This window comes from Ciconia boyciana, chromosome 9 (assembly GCF_034638445.1).
Source record: "Ciconia boyciana chromosome 9, ASM3463844v1, whole genome shotgun sequence".
NCBI lineage: Eukaryota > Metazoa > Chordata > Aves > Ciconiiformes > Ciconiidae > Ciconia > Ciconia boyciana.
Window position 1 is genome coordinate 24,343,787 of NC_132942.1, and position 14,730 is coordinate 24,358,516.

Genomic DNA, 14,730 nt, shown 5'->3' on the forward strand with positions numbered 1-14,730 from the left:
CAAAACAGTCTTTTTGTGGACTTCCACTGGCTTCAGATCAGGCCCTACCAAAGCATGCCCAGCGGGCACCAAGCCCTGCAACCAGCTCCTGACCTGGCCCACAGTGTAGGGGCTCGGTGCAGCAGGAGAGTGGAGACTCAGGGCAGGAGGGTGCTGCGCTGAGAGAGGCAGCACCACAGGCGAGAAACACCAAATGCTCTACAGCAGAATGAGGGGGATCTGGAGCTCATGGTACTAAGGGGCTCATTGCTGACATATGGGTTTGGGAATCTGCCAGAGGTCAGATCCTGTTTAAGTGCCAGAAAGCTGTTTTTGTCACTGGCTACTAACAAGGGGATCATTCTGGCAAAATTCAAAGCAAACCTCTGCACCTGACCAGCTAAAGCACAGGGACAAATATCAAAAGGTCTATTCAAAGCCAGGACAGCAGAAGGGGACAGTCTCACTGACAGCTCTCCCCCAGCACTTGTTAGCGTTCATGCATTACGATACAAATGATAAATGGCTGGAGGTCACAGAGAGTTTGTACTTTCCCCCAGCTTGCCAAGGAGATGTGTGACCAATTTCTGCAGGGCTTCAGCCCGGACCACTGAGACACGCAGCACTTCCTCATGGTTGGCTCTCTCTTGACTGTTATAGCTCATCACTACCTTGTTGGTGATGAGGGAGATCCCAAGGACTCGGAGGCCACAATGCCTGGCTACAATTACTTCTGGGACAGTGCTCATGCCTGCAGTAGGAGAGGAAAGGACCAGGATGAGTCAGGATTTACACCAAAACAAGATGTCTCCAAGGCTGCAAACCACAATCCTACCTTCACAGCACACACCCTTGTCTCATTCCCCCACAGCTCTCAGTTTCTGAGCTATGCAATAGTTAAAGGCTGTGATACTTTTAAGGCTGTAATAGTTGTAGCACTACAGTTACAACCCTCCTCAGCACAATAAACCACACACATTTGATTCCTGCATACTACGTCTCTCTCCCCAAGACGTGTCAGACTGCTTGCAGCCTTGCTAAGAGAAGTACTGATGTGCTGTGTCATTTAGCTCTTCTCTTCCTCGGCTAAAAAAGCTATTGCAAAGAAAAATGGCTTTGAGGGAAGCTGAGCTCCTTTCCTCACACAATGAATCTGCAGATATTAATGAACAGACTTCCATGAGCTGCTTCAACAATGCAGGGTTCAAGCTGGAGGAGTGATATGGATGATAATGCTTACCTTCCTTGTATGCAGTTAGGAAGATTTCCATAATTACCATCCTTACACAACCAAGACTCTTATGGAGGGCTGCTTTGTAGGGAAGAGGCACAGTGATAATCCTCAGTGACAGAATTTAAACAAATAACAGGAAAAAGGACTTTATTTCTGATTTGGCCCCACTCAGTCCTCCTGCAGTTGAGCCATCTGAGTGTGAGAGATGTGTGTTTGGGAAATAAACACAACATTGTGCTGGGATCCCTGTCCTGGGCAGCCATAAGCACACAGACTCTCTGCAGATCCATCCTAGTAGCTGCACTAAGCCACTGCAGAACTAAGCAGAAATACACAGAGCTCATTTCTCTAGGTCCAGGAGACTTAGTCAAAGACTGAAGAAAGTCAGCCTGGAGCAGAATTAATGGTTTAATCCGTGTGCCCAACCAACCCTACCAGCCCAGCACAGGCAGCTTACCTACAGCATCCGCTCCCAGTGCCTGCAGCATGCGGCACTCAGCAATGGTTTCATAGCAGGGACCAGCCAACAGACAGTACACTCCTTCTCGGATGAAGCTCAGAAAGCCCAGCTCCTGTGCGCTCTCCATTGCCAGGCTGAGCAGATCTTGCTCATAAGCATCTGACATACAGGGAAACCTCACTCCAAACCTGCAAGGCAGCAAAGGGCAGAGCCATGCTGATATTGGTAGTGCCACCTTCCCTCCATCTATTCAGTTCACCCTTCGGAGAAAAGGGAAATGTTAAGGCAGGCCTGCCACAGATGCAATCTCTCTCATCCCAGCCTCATCATCAGATACTTCTGCCATCATGACATTCCTGCTAGATCTAATTGCCCGAAACCCTCAGCATGTAGAGGTCATGGCTGCTGGAAGGCCTGGCACCACATTCCTACCACACAAACCCTTTGGGAATGGTCTTTCCAAAGACTCCTGTCTCCAGAGAGCACTGATGGCCAATTATCTCTCCCCTCCAATAACTGTCCATGGTGACTTTTAAACATTGTCCATCAGACAGCTGCTGCCCTTTGCTTCTCCTGCACGACAGCTTGCAGACAGGCTCCCTGTGGCACTGAGTCCCCAGGGTCATCCCAGTGAGGGGGTTTGAGCAGGGCCTGATGGAGCATCGGTCACTGTATTGAAGGCTCATCACAGCAGGCAGCTACTAAACCAGGCTCACAAAGAGGGATGCCCTGTACCACAACAGCAAGGGCTGTCCTGTCACTACATTATTGAAAACATGCTTGAAACAAAGTTGGATGCACTGGACAAATCACATGAGATTTGAGTCTTTCCCCTTTACTGTCTAGTTTGAAGGGCCTCAAGGAGTGACTTTCTTTGGAAGGCAGATGAACAAAGCTTGCTAGTCAGAAAATACTTCCTTGGAAAGAACATCCAGTTCTGCATTTGGTTCCTGGCACAGCAAGATCACACTAAGTACAAGCTTGGAGATTCTTCTAGGACAGAACTGCAATCCATTCACTGATTTGAGATGCCCCAGTAGGTTCTGCCTGCCCCTCAGCTACCTCTCCACAGCATGCACACATCCTGCAGGTCTTATATTGCACCTGCCAGCCCCAGAGAATGAGTATTGGATACTGAGCAGAGTGTCAGATGGTATTACACGTCTACATTTAGGCAAGGGCATCTCATTCTAGGTGTCTTCCCTTGCAGGGAAATGGAGAGAGTAGCACATGTTGGAGGTCCAGGGCCATATTTTAGGCAGCCTTCATCCTGTGCTTCAAGGCTGGGTCTCTTGCTTGCTTTGGGTCTTAAGATAACAGCTCAGTCCTGCTCCTGACTGAGCAAATCCTACTACTGACTCAAGGAGAGCAGAAGCAGATGGCAGACTGGTGTGCTGCTGCTGAGGAAATCTGGAAAATAAACTCCCAGCCACGTTCATCAACTCAGTTCAGTAGAAGTGTACCAGGTCCCTTATCTGGTTATTAAAGCTCATGCTTGTTTACATGTTCTTCCAGCTGAATGTTTAGGGTAATAGGTGGCTTATTTTATGTTTATAAACAACACTGAAATTTACATAAACAAACCCCTAACTTTCCCATCTGGTCTAAGGTAATAAGTATTCATCACCATGAAAAGTGCTTCTCTTTCCTGAAGGATGGCCAGCAATGCAGAAGACAATCTCGGATTTATAAAATTCAGCCCTCAGATTCTTGCAGTATATTCCCTTTCCATATCACTTCATTGCCTCTAGTTTTACTCTGTTGTGCTTAGATAAATCCTTCCTGGTGGCTGAGCTGGACTGGATTTTAGGAGGAGTTTACTCAGCTAAAGCTCAGCAATACTTTGAAAGCTGATTCATAAAGACCTTTTGCCCATTTTGATGCCTTGGTCAGCAGTACAAAAGTCACCTCCCAGAGCACTGCACTCTTCACCGGGAAGCTGCTCTTGGAAGGCAATGAGACAGCTATGCTGCCTTTGAATGTTGTCCAGATGCAGTTATTGTTTGGTTGGCATTTCTCCTCCTGTTCCTGAGTGATTATGCAAGTCCAGAGAGCTTTAAACACTCCTCCATGTGGTTCTGTGCTTTTGATCATTCTTTCCTCCAACCCACACCAATACCTATGAAGACAAAGATGTTCCACTTCAGAGGGGTACTGTCCTCTTGCCATTTGAATTGCAACAGTGTTTATTTCTCCTGACATAGTTGCTAGCACCTTTCAGATTTCTTGAGAAGCAGAAGCCAGGTCTGGCATTACATCAGGAAGGAACTAACTGGAAGCCAGGCAGACCACCTCATTGTCAGCCAGAACTTTCTTTTTGGAAAGATCCCAGGACAGTCCAGGTGCCTGCCCTGCAAACATGTCCTTTTTTCAAGATGAAGGTACCAACCTGACAATGAATTTTAACTATCTCATTACCTAAACTCACTCTTTGCTTGTAAACTACCACCTCACCTCCTTCACCACCTCTGTTGCTTGTCCTCTGGCTTCACACACCTGGCTTTCATCTTGGCTTCTCTCCTGCCAGCTTGGTTAGGAAATAATTCTTGCTACTGTTATCTCCTTTATCACAATCCAGCCTCTTTCTTTCCTGCCATAAGACTCTTGACAGCCCTGGATCTTTACTGCTTCTATGTTGACTTTCCCGATACCTGATGTGCTCTCTTTTGCTCAGCCTGAGTCTCCAGTGGATGCATCCTCACACTCTTTTTAGCCCCATCTGAGAGCCAAAGGGCTTCCTTTTGTAAATACTGGCCCATCTGGCATGTCTCCTCTCAGTGCTATGACCTTGCTGGTGCTGGTTGCCTTCCACCCTACTGGTCTGATGGTGCCTTGGAAGGGTTTTAGGATCATAGATTAATTCAGGTTGGAAGAGACCTCAGAGGTCATCTAGTCCAACCTCCTGCTCAAAGCAACTCTATATCTGGTGGCAACTGCAGTCCAGGGGTGAAGATGTGTTACAAGCCCCTCTGCACACCATCCACAGGTTAAGTATCCTGCTACACAGCTAGTATAGGAAACCTGATTTCCCAGCTCAACCAGCAGCACATCACTCGTAGATCTAGAGGTCTCCCAAGAGGCTGCCAAGACAACCAACTCTCAGACTGATGCCTTCAGTGAATACATGATGTTAATGAAGACACCCCAGTTTAATGACCTGGATACAAGGGTGGTTATCAGGAGATTTTGAGGTTTTACCTTTGCTCTGCTATCAACTTACTGCCTGGCCTCTGTCATATCAGTTCCATCACACCAGAATGGCTGTTGATAAATGCAGGCTGGAGACACTGCAGTTCACCAGATTGCTCAGTTAAGAGAAATTAGCAGAGAGAGGAGCTAACAAGAAGAGACAGCATCAGGTCTCTTTATGGCTGGCCATGTCAGGAGAAGGATGAGAAGCCTACTTTTAAAAAACAAAACCTTCTGGAGGTTTGCGTATAAACTCCTCATAGGCTTATAAAAGTAAGAACAACCAAGGAAAGGTGTCTGGGGAAGGCAGGGCAGGTGGCACAGCACAAACAGCTATTGCTTCGACTTTTTCCCTTGTGGGTACCTGAAGCCAAACTCTACCTCAGTAAATATTTGCCAGCAGGGTCAACCGGCAGTCTTAGCCTGTAGCTGGAGGAAGAAAGGATTAATTAGTAACATGGGGCTGATGCCTTCTTACCTCTCATCGTTTGGTCCACGCAGTGGATTCTGCCCTCCTAAGCCAAACATGCTGATGTGATCTCTTATGAACATGATGTCCCCCACTTGGAAGTGGGGGTTCAGTCCCCCAGCAGCATTGGTGACAATCAAGATCTCCACCCCCAGGAGAAAGAAGACCCTGATAGGAAAGGTGACCTGCAAGAACCAAAGTCATATATGCAATGAGTATCACAATTCGTAGACAGCTACTACTCCTACTACATTTGTAGTATCGCAATTTGTAAAATAGCTTACATGATGGCAGAGAAGGGTCTATATGAGGCTACAAGGAGACAAAACATTTTTCTCCAATTTTAAGTTTTCCTCTAATTTAAATAGGAAGAACTTTAATTTTTTTAAGCATATTAAAAACTAATCTTGAAATGAATACCATTAAAATTCAAGCCCACATTTCCTACAGCTGCACTAAGGTCAAATAAATGCAGTACAAAAGAACATGCAGCTAATTTTTCCTCGCTGCCAAGGTCTTGCAGAGATCAAACCACTGTGCTGATTGAAGTAACTACTTATGCACATGGACTTGGAGTGTAATTGATAAACCAGCTTTTTACAGCAACGATGCATTTCACAGAAGCAGAGAGATTATTTTATTAATTTCATTTTATTCACATTAGTTCACTTCAGTGTCCTGCTTATCCAAAGTTAATGAACAATTGAGAACCAGAAAAAAATTTTTTTAAAAGTTTGATTTTGAGGAGTCAGGAAGGAATTGGGATGATATCTACTACCTCTAAAATGCTAAAGAGGCTGTGAGCAGAGAATTTTCGAACTATGGACATCACGTCTTTAAGAAATTAGTTAATTTTAATACAAAACTAGGTTTATCAAAACGTGTTTGTTTATCAAGTGCATTTAAAATAGTTTTGTTCTATAAAAAGTTGAGTGGTACCAAGTACTGCAGTTTGTATCCAAAAGCAAACTGACCTCAGCCACAAATAAAATATCAAAGCTATCCAGATAAAGAACACACAAAACTATCAGCCAGTAAGTAAATATTATTGGTGTTTTCTAACAGAAATGTACATACATGCATGTTAGGTAATATATACACAAATATTCACATACTTCTCTATGTTAACAGGGAGAGTATACCAAGTTACACTAGTTTTTCCTAGGAAAAAAAGCTGTAAACTATACAAATGCAAAAGAAGATTAAAATAGATTATTCTTATCATTCAAAGTTTCCTGGTTGCTGATTTAAATCATGATTAAAATGACTGAGTTAAAGCACATAAATTAATCTGCCTTGTATGATATATTATTTTGTCCTGCGAGTATAGCGGGGCTAACCACTTTGTGTGGCTGTGCAGCATCAGCTTCACCTAGCAGAAGCTGACTACCTCTTGGTTTGAACTCCCAATTTTATTTTTTTGGGAGAAATTTAAAATCTAAGCAAGATTCATTGCAAGAGCAATGTAAGTTCATTGCAAGAGCTAACCTCCTGCAGCTAGATATCAAAGCAAGCAGTCACTTTTGCATCTTTTACAACATATCTCCCCCTATGTAAATGATTTTCTTAAGGAGAACTCACCGTGCTGACAGAGTATCCTTCATAATAGTGAAAACGTCCCTGCATACACACACAGGGCTGTCCATTCAGCTCCCCAAACACCAATCTGCCAACATGCCCTGCAACTGGAAATTAACAGTGCCATTTTAGTTACAGGTCTTGAGGTCTTTGACTTCAGAGGGCTTTGTCAATCGATGATTATGCATTATAGCAGGGCCAAGCACTGCAAAACCAGGAGCTGAAAGTTAAATAAATGCCATAGTGCAGAAACGGGTAGGGTTTTTTTATCTGTGAACACACATTTCACCACTGAGGGACTGGTTTGCAGACCAATGCCAAGTGGTGCACATTGACTTGAGTTGTCTCACTGTAAGGCTGTTGCAGGCTGGGATGGATGGGTTGCTGTTGCCCTGGGTTGGACTAACCTGTGCTCCGTGGGAAATGAGGGATGTCCTCATACAGAAAGACTGTCTTGTTATCCAACACATCCGCCAGACCTCCCAGTCCAGATCCACAGATGATCGCGGTCTTTGGGCGCTGGATGGTATGGGTGCATAGCCAGTCCACGGTTTCCTTATACACCTCGTAGCTATTTCTGCAAAAGGAGAACAGGTCAGTGAGGCTATCAACCCATCCAAAGAACAAGCTGCAAAGGATAAAAGTCCTGAAAAGGTGCAAAGGAAAAAAAAAATCATTAAGACTAAAATAATAGGAGCTTCACTGCTATTACTGAAGATGTTTCACTTTCAATCTCTCATATTTTACTTCTGGCCAGAGACAAATAATTTGAATCTTCTTTGCCGGTTTCATTCTATAGTGGAAGAATGGCTAATGATACCTAGAACACAGAAATGTCACAAGGCATAACCACTCCTGCTTCTGATGGGCTCTGGTCTCTCCCGAGTTACTGAAGGAATGCAAAAGCACAGTTCGACTGAGAAATTGCAGCGCTTATATGCATGTACGGGGATGTCCAACCTGTGATGGGGAAATACAAGTGGAAATACAAATGGAAGTCCAAGGGCACCTGTACAGCACAGCTGGGATGCTGTGCTGATGAAGGAGTAGACACTGTCCCCTGCAATAAGACTAATGGGACATGGGGCAAGCATCATCTACAGAGATGGAGAACACTTAACGAAGATTGGGTTGAGTGCCATCAGCTTCCAGTGCTTCCTTCTGGGGCTGGTAACACATCTCTAACATCCACCTTCCTGACACCTTGTGGTTTCAGTACAGGAGGCTAAACATGGAGATCTCATTCATCCTCTCCTCTCCCACAGGGTGGGCAGTGGGTCACACCTACAGTCTAGTCCTATGCAAGAGGCCCAATGACATCAGTCTACATCAAAACAGAAATTAAAACCAGGAATTTGGGCTCCTGGGCTTATGTTGTCTGATTTAAGAGGGGGACTGCTCAAACAGCTTGGCAAAAAAATGTGTCTTATTCAGCACTGAGGCACATTGCTAGAAGGTGGGATAGAAGCTGGCATTACACTGCCTGTTGTATATCTGTCTCATGGGAAGAGAGAGGACTTCAATTTTTAGGCCTGTCAGTCCAGTATTCATCAGATGCATGAATCAGTTTTGAAACACAATCAATAGCAGAATAATCCCATAATCCTGTTTCCAATAGGACAATGCAGATCTCCTGAAAATCAGATTAAGATTGATTGGAAATTCTCTTCAAAAGCAAGGGTACTGATAGCATTTCTTGATAGCAACTCAATCGTTACCATTGATGAGTAGAATTAATGACTGTATATGATAGAGGACTGGGTCACAGAGTGAACCAACACAGGTAGGGGCAGGAGGTTCTCTAAATGAAAAGCTGATCTGCTTATTAAGGGATGAGAGAATCAGATACTGCAAGATTGAAGGTGATGTAAAATTGACTGGAGATGCTGATAAGCAGCCACTGTCTACTTCATGAATGTTGTTGTTTTGGTTTTTTTAAATCAAGTCACTGGTTTCCAGAGGTGCAAACCTTAGTCATGTTGTGATTCTGCTGTCTGCAGCCTTAGAGGACATACAGAAAAGCTTTCAAAGTGGTGCTCCACACTCCAAGAGGTCTCAGACCATTGATGAAGAGGATTTGACTGTCAGTGTACAACTGGTTCATGTAAACTAGAGTATCAGATATTCAAATGCAGGATCTCAATTCTATAATGCTTTTTCCTCCTTTATACTGACAAGGTAGGTAGTTTTTGCATGGATATCTTTTGAGCTTTTTCATCTCCCAGCTGTCCAGCTCCTGCTATAAGTCCTGTCCAATATCTGATACCTCAAACATGTTCCTAGTTACAAACTGATGTCAAAAATACCCAAGTATGTCATAAACCTGCAATCCAATGGGAAGAAATAACTTCCATATGCATGAATTAAAATGAAGAGTCATACGTAGCTGAAATACTTTTCAAAGGAAAAGTCTGGAAATGAGAAAGTTTATTTACCATAACATATTGTTGAATTTTCCAAGTGTACCAAGAGCTCTTGAAATAAGCAAAAGCTATGAAAGCGACATTAATGAGGCCTACACTTGACTGACTATATTATCCCTTGCTCCCAGACAAAAGCTTTAAAAGTGCTTTACATACATTAATGAATGATTCCCCCCAATTTCTCTGTTGAATAACTGTAATCCTTGTTTAGAAATTAGAGGGAACCAAGAGAATTTAAATGTAATACCCAAGCTTTTGATGTACCTGTAGCAGACAGGAGAACAGAACAAGGTCACCAGGACCTGCTCTTCCACTTGACCACTAATCCCCTTTTTTCAGGGTTTTTTTTTTTTTTTTACAAACATGCAAACACTCTTGCAAAATAACATTAAAAATTGATATTATTCCTATATCCTCCGAAATTTTAGGAGTGTGGGATGAATCTGCTTCCATGTCTGCTGAAGACATTGGGATAGACCGAGCTGTGTTGAGTTTGAGGGAATTTTTTTCCTTCTAAACAGAAAACATTAAAATATTTCTTATCCAAAGAAGTAAAACTGCAGTGCTGCATAACTCTCCTTGCCTGAGAGGAGCTTCAGCAGGGCACAGGGGCCTTGCAGAGCCCTCTCCATCCCAAAGGCTTTGGACACGCCAGAGCTGTCCCCAGTGCTGAGAGCACAGCAATGCCAAAATTAATCTGCAGTGCCAATATTTAGTTTTCAGAAATCTTCTGGATGCACAGCATCAAAACGGGACTAGCAGGCATGGGTAATTTCTGAATACGAAGGAGATACCTGCTCAGCAGGAGTGGAGGGGGAGTTTGACCTCTGGGTCACCAATTGCAACCTTTAGCCAGGAACTGCATGAGCCCGAGGTCTGTGCAAGCTTTTTGACAGCCTGAATTAATACATGTAGCACAAAGCCCCCTATAGCTACTCCGTCTCCAGCAATGCACACCTAATAATAGTGCTCAGTAGCATCGCTTTGGATTAAATCACAGGATCAGTTGAAAACACAATCCCCTTCATTGTGCTTGCTGTCATCCACTGGAGAAATGCATCTGCTGCAAAACACAGGACTGTCACTGATGACAGATCTCTTATGGCATGAAAAAAAACCACCTTCATTGTGCTTCTAGGTTGGTTGAAAGCAAATCCACGTAAAAAGCAGACACATCCCAATAAACAGATAAAGTATTACATTTCAGAGGGGCATACCGCCCTACATATTCACAGTGTATGCCGCTCCACACCATGATATTTGCCTCTTCTGGCCCATAACCTTTCCCAAGGTCACCTGCCATGGTAATTGCCATATTTCATAATACCAGCACCTGACACAGGCAGATGGCCAGACTCCTCTTCAATAATAAGATGTTTACTTCTGAGCAGCACTTGCCTGACATTGAGTGCCCAGTAGGAAGAAGAGGAAAATGAATCAAGGAAAAGCAATGCAATTTCACTAGCCCCTTCCAGCTTGGATGTCTGTGCATCCCCTATTTCACAGCACCTTACCTGTCTTCCTCAGCATAGGCCATCCTCCTCCTCTCTGCTCAACTGAAAGAAGGGGATGGTTGCTGGAAATGGAGCTGCAGGGTTTTATTTGATCAAAGAGCAGAGGCCCATTGAACCTGCAGAAGCTGCTGCTGCCTCTGGCAGTGAGTCAGGGAGGTGTGTCCCAGCTTCTCTCTGCTTTCCCCAGAGCATCTCTAATCCCCGAGTAGGAGGGGCATGTTCAGGACATCTGCTTTTCTGGTCTCACCCCCCATGACACATATGCTCTAGAGCTCTACAGAAAGCTTACATGCACTCACACACACTTTATAATGCAGATTAAGCCTAGAAAGTTCATACGCACACGCACAACTTTTCAGCAGCCCCCCAGAGAGGAGCAGCTGACAATAGATCTGCATAGATTTGCACACTCTTGCATCAACTGGGAACCAGCTGGAGTCACCTGCTCCTTTGCAATTCAAACCCCTGGGAGCATGGCATGAGCTCACTGGGAGTGTGCAGACTCTGCAAGATGACCTGTACCACCTATTTTTGCCTGCAACAAGACTTTCCTGTATCTCACATCATTCTCTTCCCATTCTTTCATGGCAACCAGGGGTGATGTCCCATTAGCTCCCCTCAGTTTTTTTGTTCACATTTAATTGCCTCACCCATCTCAAAAGGAAATACTGACTTCAGATATGCTAAACCTCTGTTCAGCTGATTACATTATGGAAGATACAGGAAAAAAAATCAGGGGTTACACCATCTGCCCCTCTAATTTTAGCTTTGTTTTATACAGAAATAAAGCTTAAAAGAACCTTGTCTTATGTGTGTGTCCATGCAAGTGTCTGATCCCAACAACTGATGTGAACCTCATTTTACAGAGCCATAGATGTTTCCAAGACAATTGAATGCCAAAAAAGATTTATGAAAATTGGTGATGAGTAAAGACTTTACGTGCCTCAGGTGGAAGGCTACAGCTACAATAGGTACTCATAGCTTACTAGATCCAGAGAGGCCACATGAGAATAGAATTCATAAATATCCCAAGAAGGGAGAAAACCTTAATCAGAACTTGTCAATTCCTAGACAAATCAGCCAGACAAAAAAACAACTTAGAAAATTGGGCTACACCAGTTTCAGGTCTCATAATATTTCTTATTACTTATTATTCATGTTTGCTTTTTAGTCTTGAAGACCCCACATCAAACATCCCCTTGGTTGCCCCAGGAAACTCTCTCAAAGAACTTCAAAGTCAAACAAGGTAATAAATGCAGCCAGAAAAACCTGGGCATTTTTAGAGAGAGATACTTCATGTTGGAAAGCAGAAACCCACAATGTCCCCCTTGATTCCAGCACAGGCTGTGAGTCTGTAACAACCAACGTGATTTAGGCATCATGTGTAGCAGCAAGTTCTGTTGACAAAAGGTATTCGTTGAGATACAATTGGCACTGAAGAAACAGAAAATGGATCTGAACAGAAACCATAAGTGCCCTTTCCCCTTAAGTTCTTGACCTTCTCCCTTTCTTTCTCATGGTCACACTTCCACTTACTTACTTTCTCTCAGAAAACTTAAAATGCCTCTTCTACAAAGATTAGCAGCTATGCATGCTGCCACTTCAGGAATCAGTGGTACATTGCTGCACTGGCATGGTGCACCCTGCTCTCAGTTTGTTGGGGGCAATGGAAAATCAACATTAAGGGTCTAATATTGCTCTATCATTTTCCCTTTTATGCCCTCTTTCTCATTCTGTTTTTACCATGTTCCCCCTCCTTTTTCAGATATATCTTTTTGTAATTCTCTCACTCTTGTCTTTCTGAACCTTAGCCATCTCCCTGTGCCTCTTTGGTGTATATTCTTCTTTCCATTCAGCATTGTTTTTCTATACAAAACACAGTAGGCTGATAGCAGAGATGGTTTAGGTAGATTTAACTGCATCAAACCCTGTATCTAAAAAGGTCCCACGCTGCTTGCCTTCCTACACAAGCCAATGTGCCAAAGGACACAAGCAAGTCACTGACACCCAAGCAACATCTGCCTAAAGCCAGGGTCTTAGAGCCACTTCCCAGCTCCATCAAGCCTTTTTGCCCTCTGGAAACCCACACCCCTCTTGCCAGCACTCAGAAGTTCTTTAAAAGCCATTATTTGCTCCCATTAAATTAAATGATAGAGCAATGTTAGGCCCTTAATGTTGATTTTCCATACAGTTCTTTGGTATCAGTGGAGTTCTGATGCCCCCCAGATATGTTCCCTTGTTTAGCCTTAATCTGATTACATTCATTAATCTGATTCTTTCTTGCAAAGCAGACAAGAGAGATCAGACAGCCCGAGAGTTCTTCCCAATTTATTCTCATCTCCTCCCTAGTTTGGATTTACATGGAAAACAGGATTATCAAAAAGGGACCATTTTATCTATCTTTCTGCAGTGTCTGTTATTTAACAGCAACAAAAATTACTTGAGTTTTAACCTGTAATGCTGTACTGGCTGGATAAGTACTAGATAAAGGTTCGCCCTACTAGAAAAAATTTGAGCATTGAGGGCATTCATGCCAATAACACTGTAGAGAGGAAGAGAAAAAACTAATTAAGCTTCAGCTCCTGTACAAGTACTCTGAAGCAGATCTATCTAAAAAAATAAGTTATTGAACAGATTGCATAATCCTTAAGAAAGAGTATTGGCAGTTGTCCATCCTGAAAGAATCTCAGTCATGTCTTTCTGTATGCATGTGTCTGCAGCAAATTATATCTATAATCCAGTTCATATTGACTTGGGTGTCATTCAAGTCCAGTTTCTGTAGCTAGAACTTCAACTGCTACAGGATGCAGATACAATCACCTGAAATAATTTTATAACAATGCTTTACATTCCTACAGCAATTTCTATCTAAAGAAGTGTTGTGAAGTATTTTGCAAGCATTTAATCAAAACATTTAATTAATGCTTTAGGGTAAGTCTCCCACTTCCCTGTGTGCTCACATTATCACAGCATCAAATTATCTTGTAGTCTTCTCACATGTACTGCACATCACCCTTTTGGGAAAGAGAACTGAGCTGAAGAAAGATTAGCAGGGTGTCTACACAGTGGAGACAACTTATGTCAGCCTAGTCCAGAAGAAAGCATCCCCCCAAAGTCCTACAGGCATTACCATGTCCTCATGGGTGCAGTGTTACAAGCTACAAGGAAGGTAAATAAAATCAATTATATACCAGATATATTTTTTCCCCTACAGAACATTTTAATAGAAATCTCTAGGAGGCTCTGTCTGAAGTGATGTGTGTGCTGCTCATTGTACATCTTCAGGAAAGAGACCTCTGACCATAGTGAACACAGAAGAGGGATGACCAGGGGAACAGAAAACCAGACATTCAAAAAGCTTGTCATAGTTAGCTGAGCAAAATGAAAACTAAGCAATCTCCAATGACAGCCTGAAAATGTTGCCATGGAGGCAGGAAAGATAGAGAAACTTAAGACAGGCACCAGGGAGCTGGGGAAATGCGTGTTCAGTTAGGCTAGATGTCAGAAAAAAGCTTCTAGCTACCCAAAATATGCAGTCCTGAATAGTCCTCCTGTAAGGGCAGTGGGGAAAAGGCTTTTAGGGTAGAGATCAGTTAACATGAAGGGTTGCATGATGTTCACTGGCAGGGAAGCAGACACAGCATTCATAAATTGTGTGCAAGCTCTGTAAAAGACTCACCAGCTTTGTAAGACTCAGGCAGAATGAGGAAGGAACTTGACCAAATCTGTGAACAAATGATACCATAGAAACCAGGAAAAGAGCAGAGATGTCCTAAGACCAGCCAACATCTCCATCTTCCAGCTCTAGGAGAAGTGTCAAAGGCTAAAGGATAAGACTGGGGTTGTGGCTATGGGAGCTTGTGTAAACGAAGTTTGTGTCAAGG

At 43.4% G+C, this 14,730-nt stretch overlaps 1 protein-coding gene across 2 annotated transcripts in view; it reads right to left on the reverse strand.

The window, feature by feature from the left end:
* LOC140656972 (purine nucleoside phosphorylase-like) overlaps window positions 1–14,730 on the reverse strand; it is a 19,998-nt gene continuing 5,268 nt past the window's right edge. For both annotated transcript variants that reach the window (XM_072873328.1, XM_072873329.1), the window contains 5 exons: window positions 7,317–7,486; window positions 6,913–7,016; window positions 5,341–5,516; window positions 1,671–1,861; window positions 1–730 (listed from right to left, as the gene is read on the reverse strand). In XM_072873328.1, coding sequence (XP_072729429.1) covers window positions 513–730; window positions 1,671–1,861; window positions 5,341–5,516; window positions 6,913–7,016; window positions 7,317–7,486 — 859 coding nt within the window. In that variant the 3' untranslated portion in view covers window positions 1–512. The remainder of the gene's footprint in view (window positions 731–1,670; window positions 1,862–5,340; window positions 5,517–6,912; window positions 7,017–7,316; window positions 7,487–14,730) is intronic.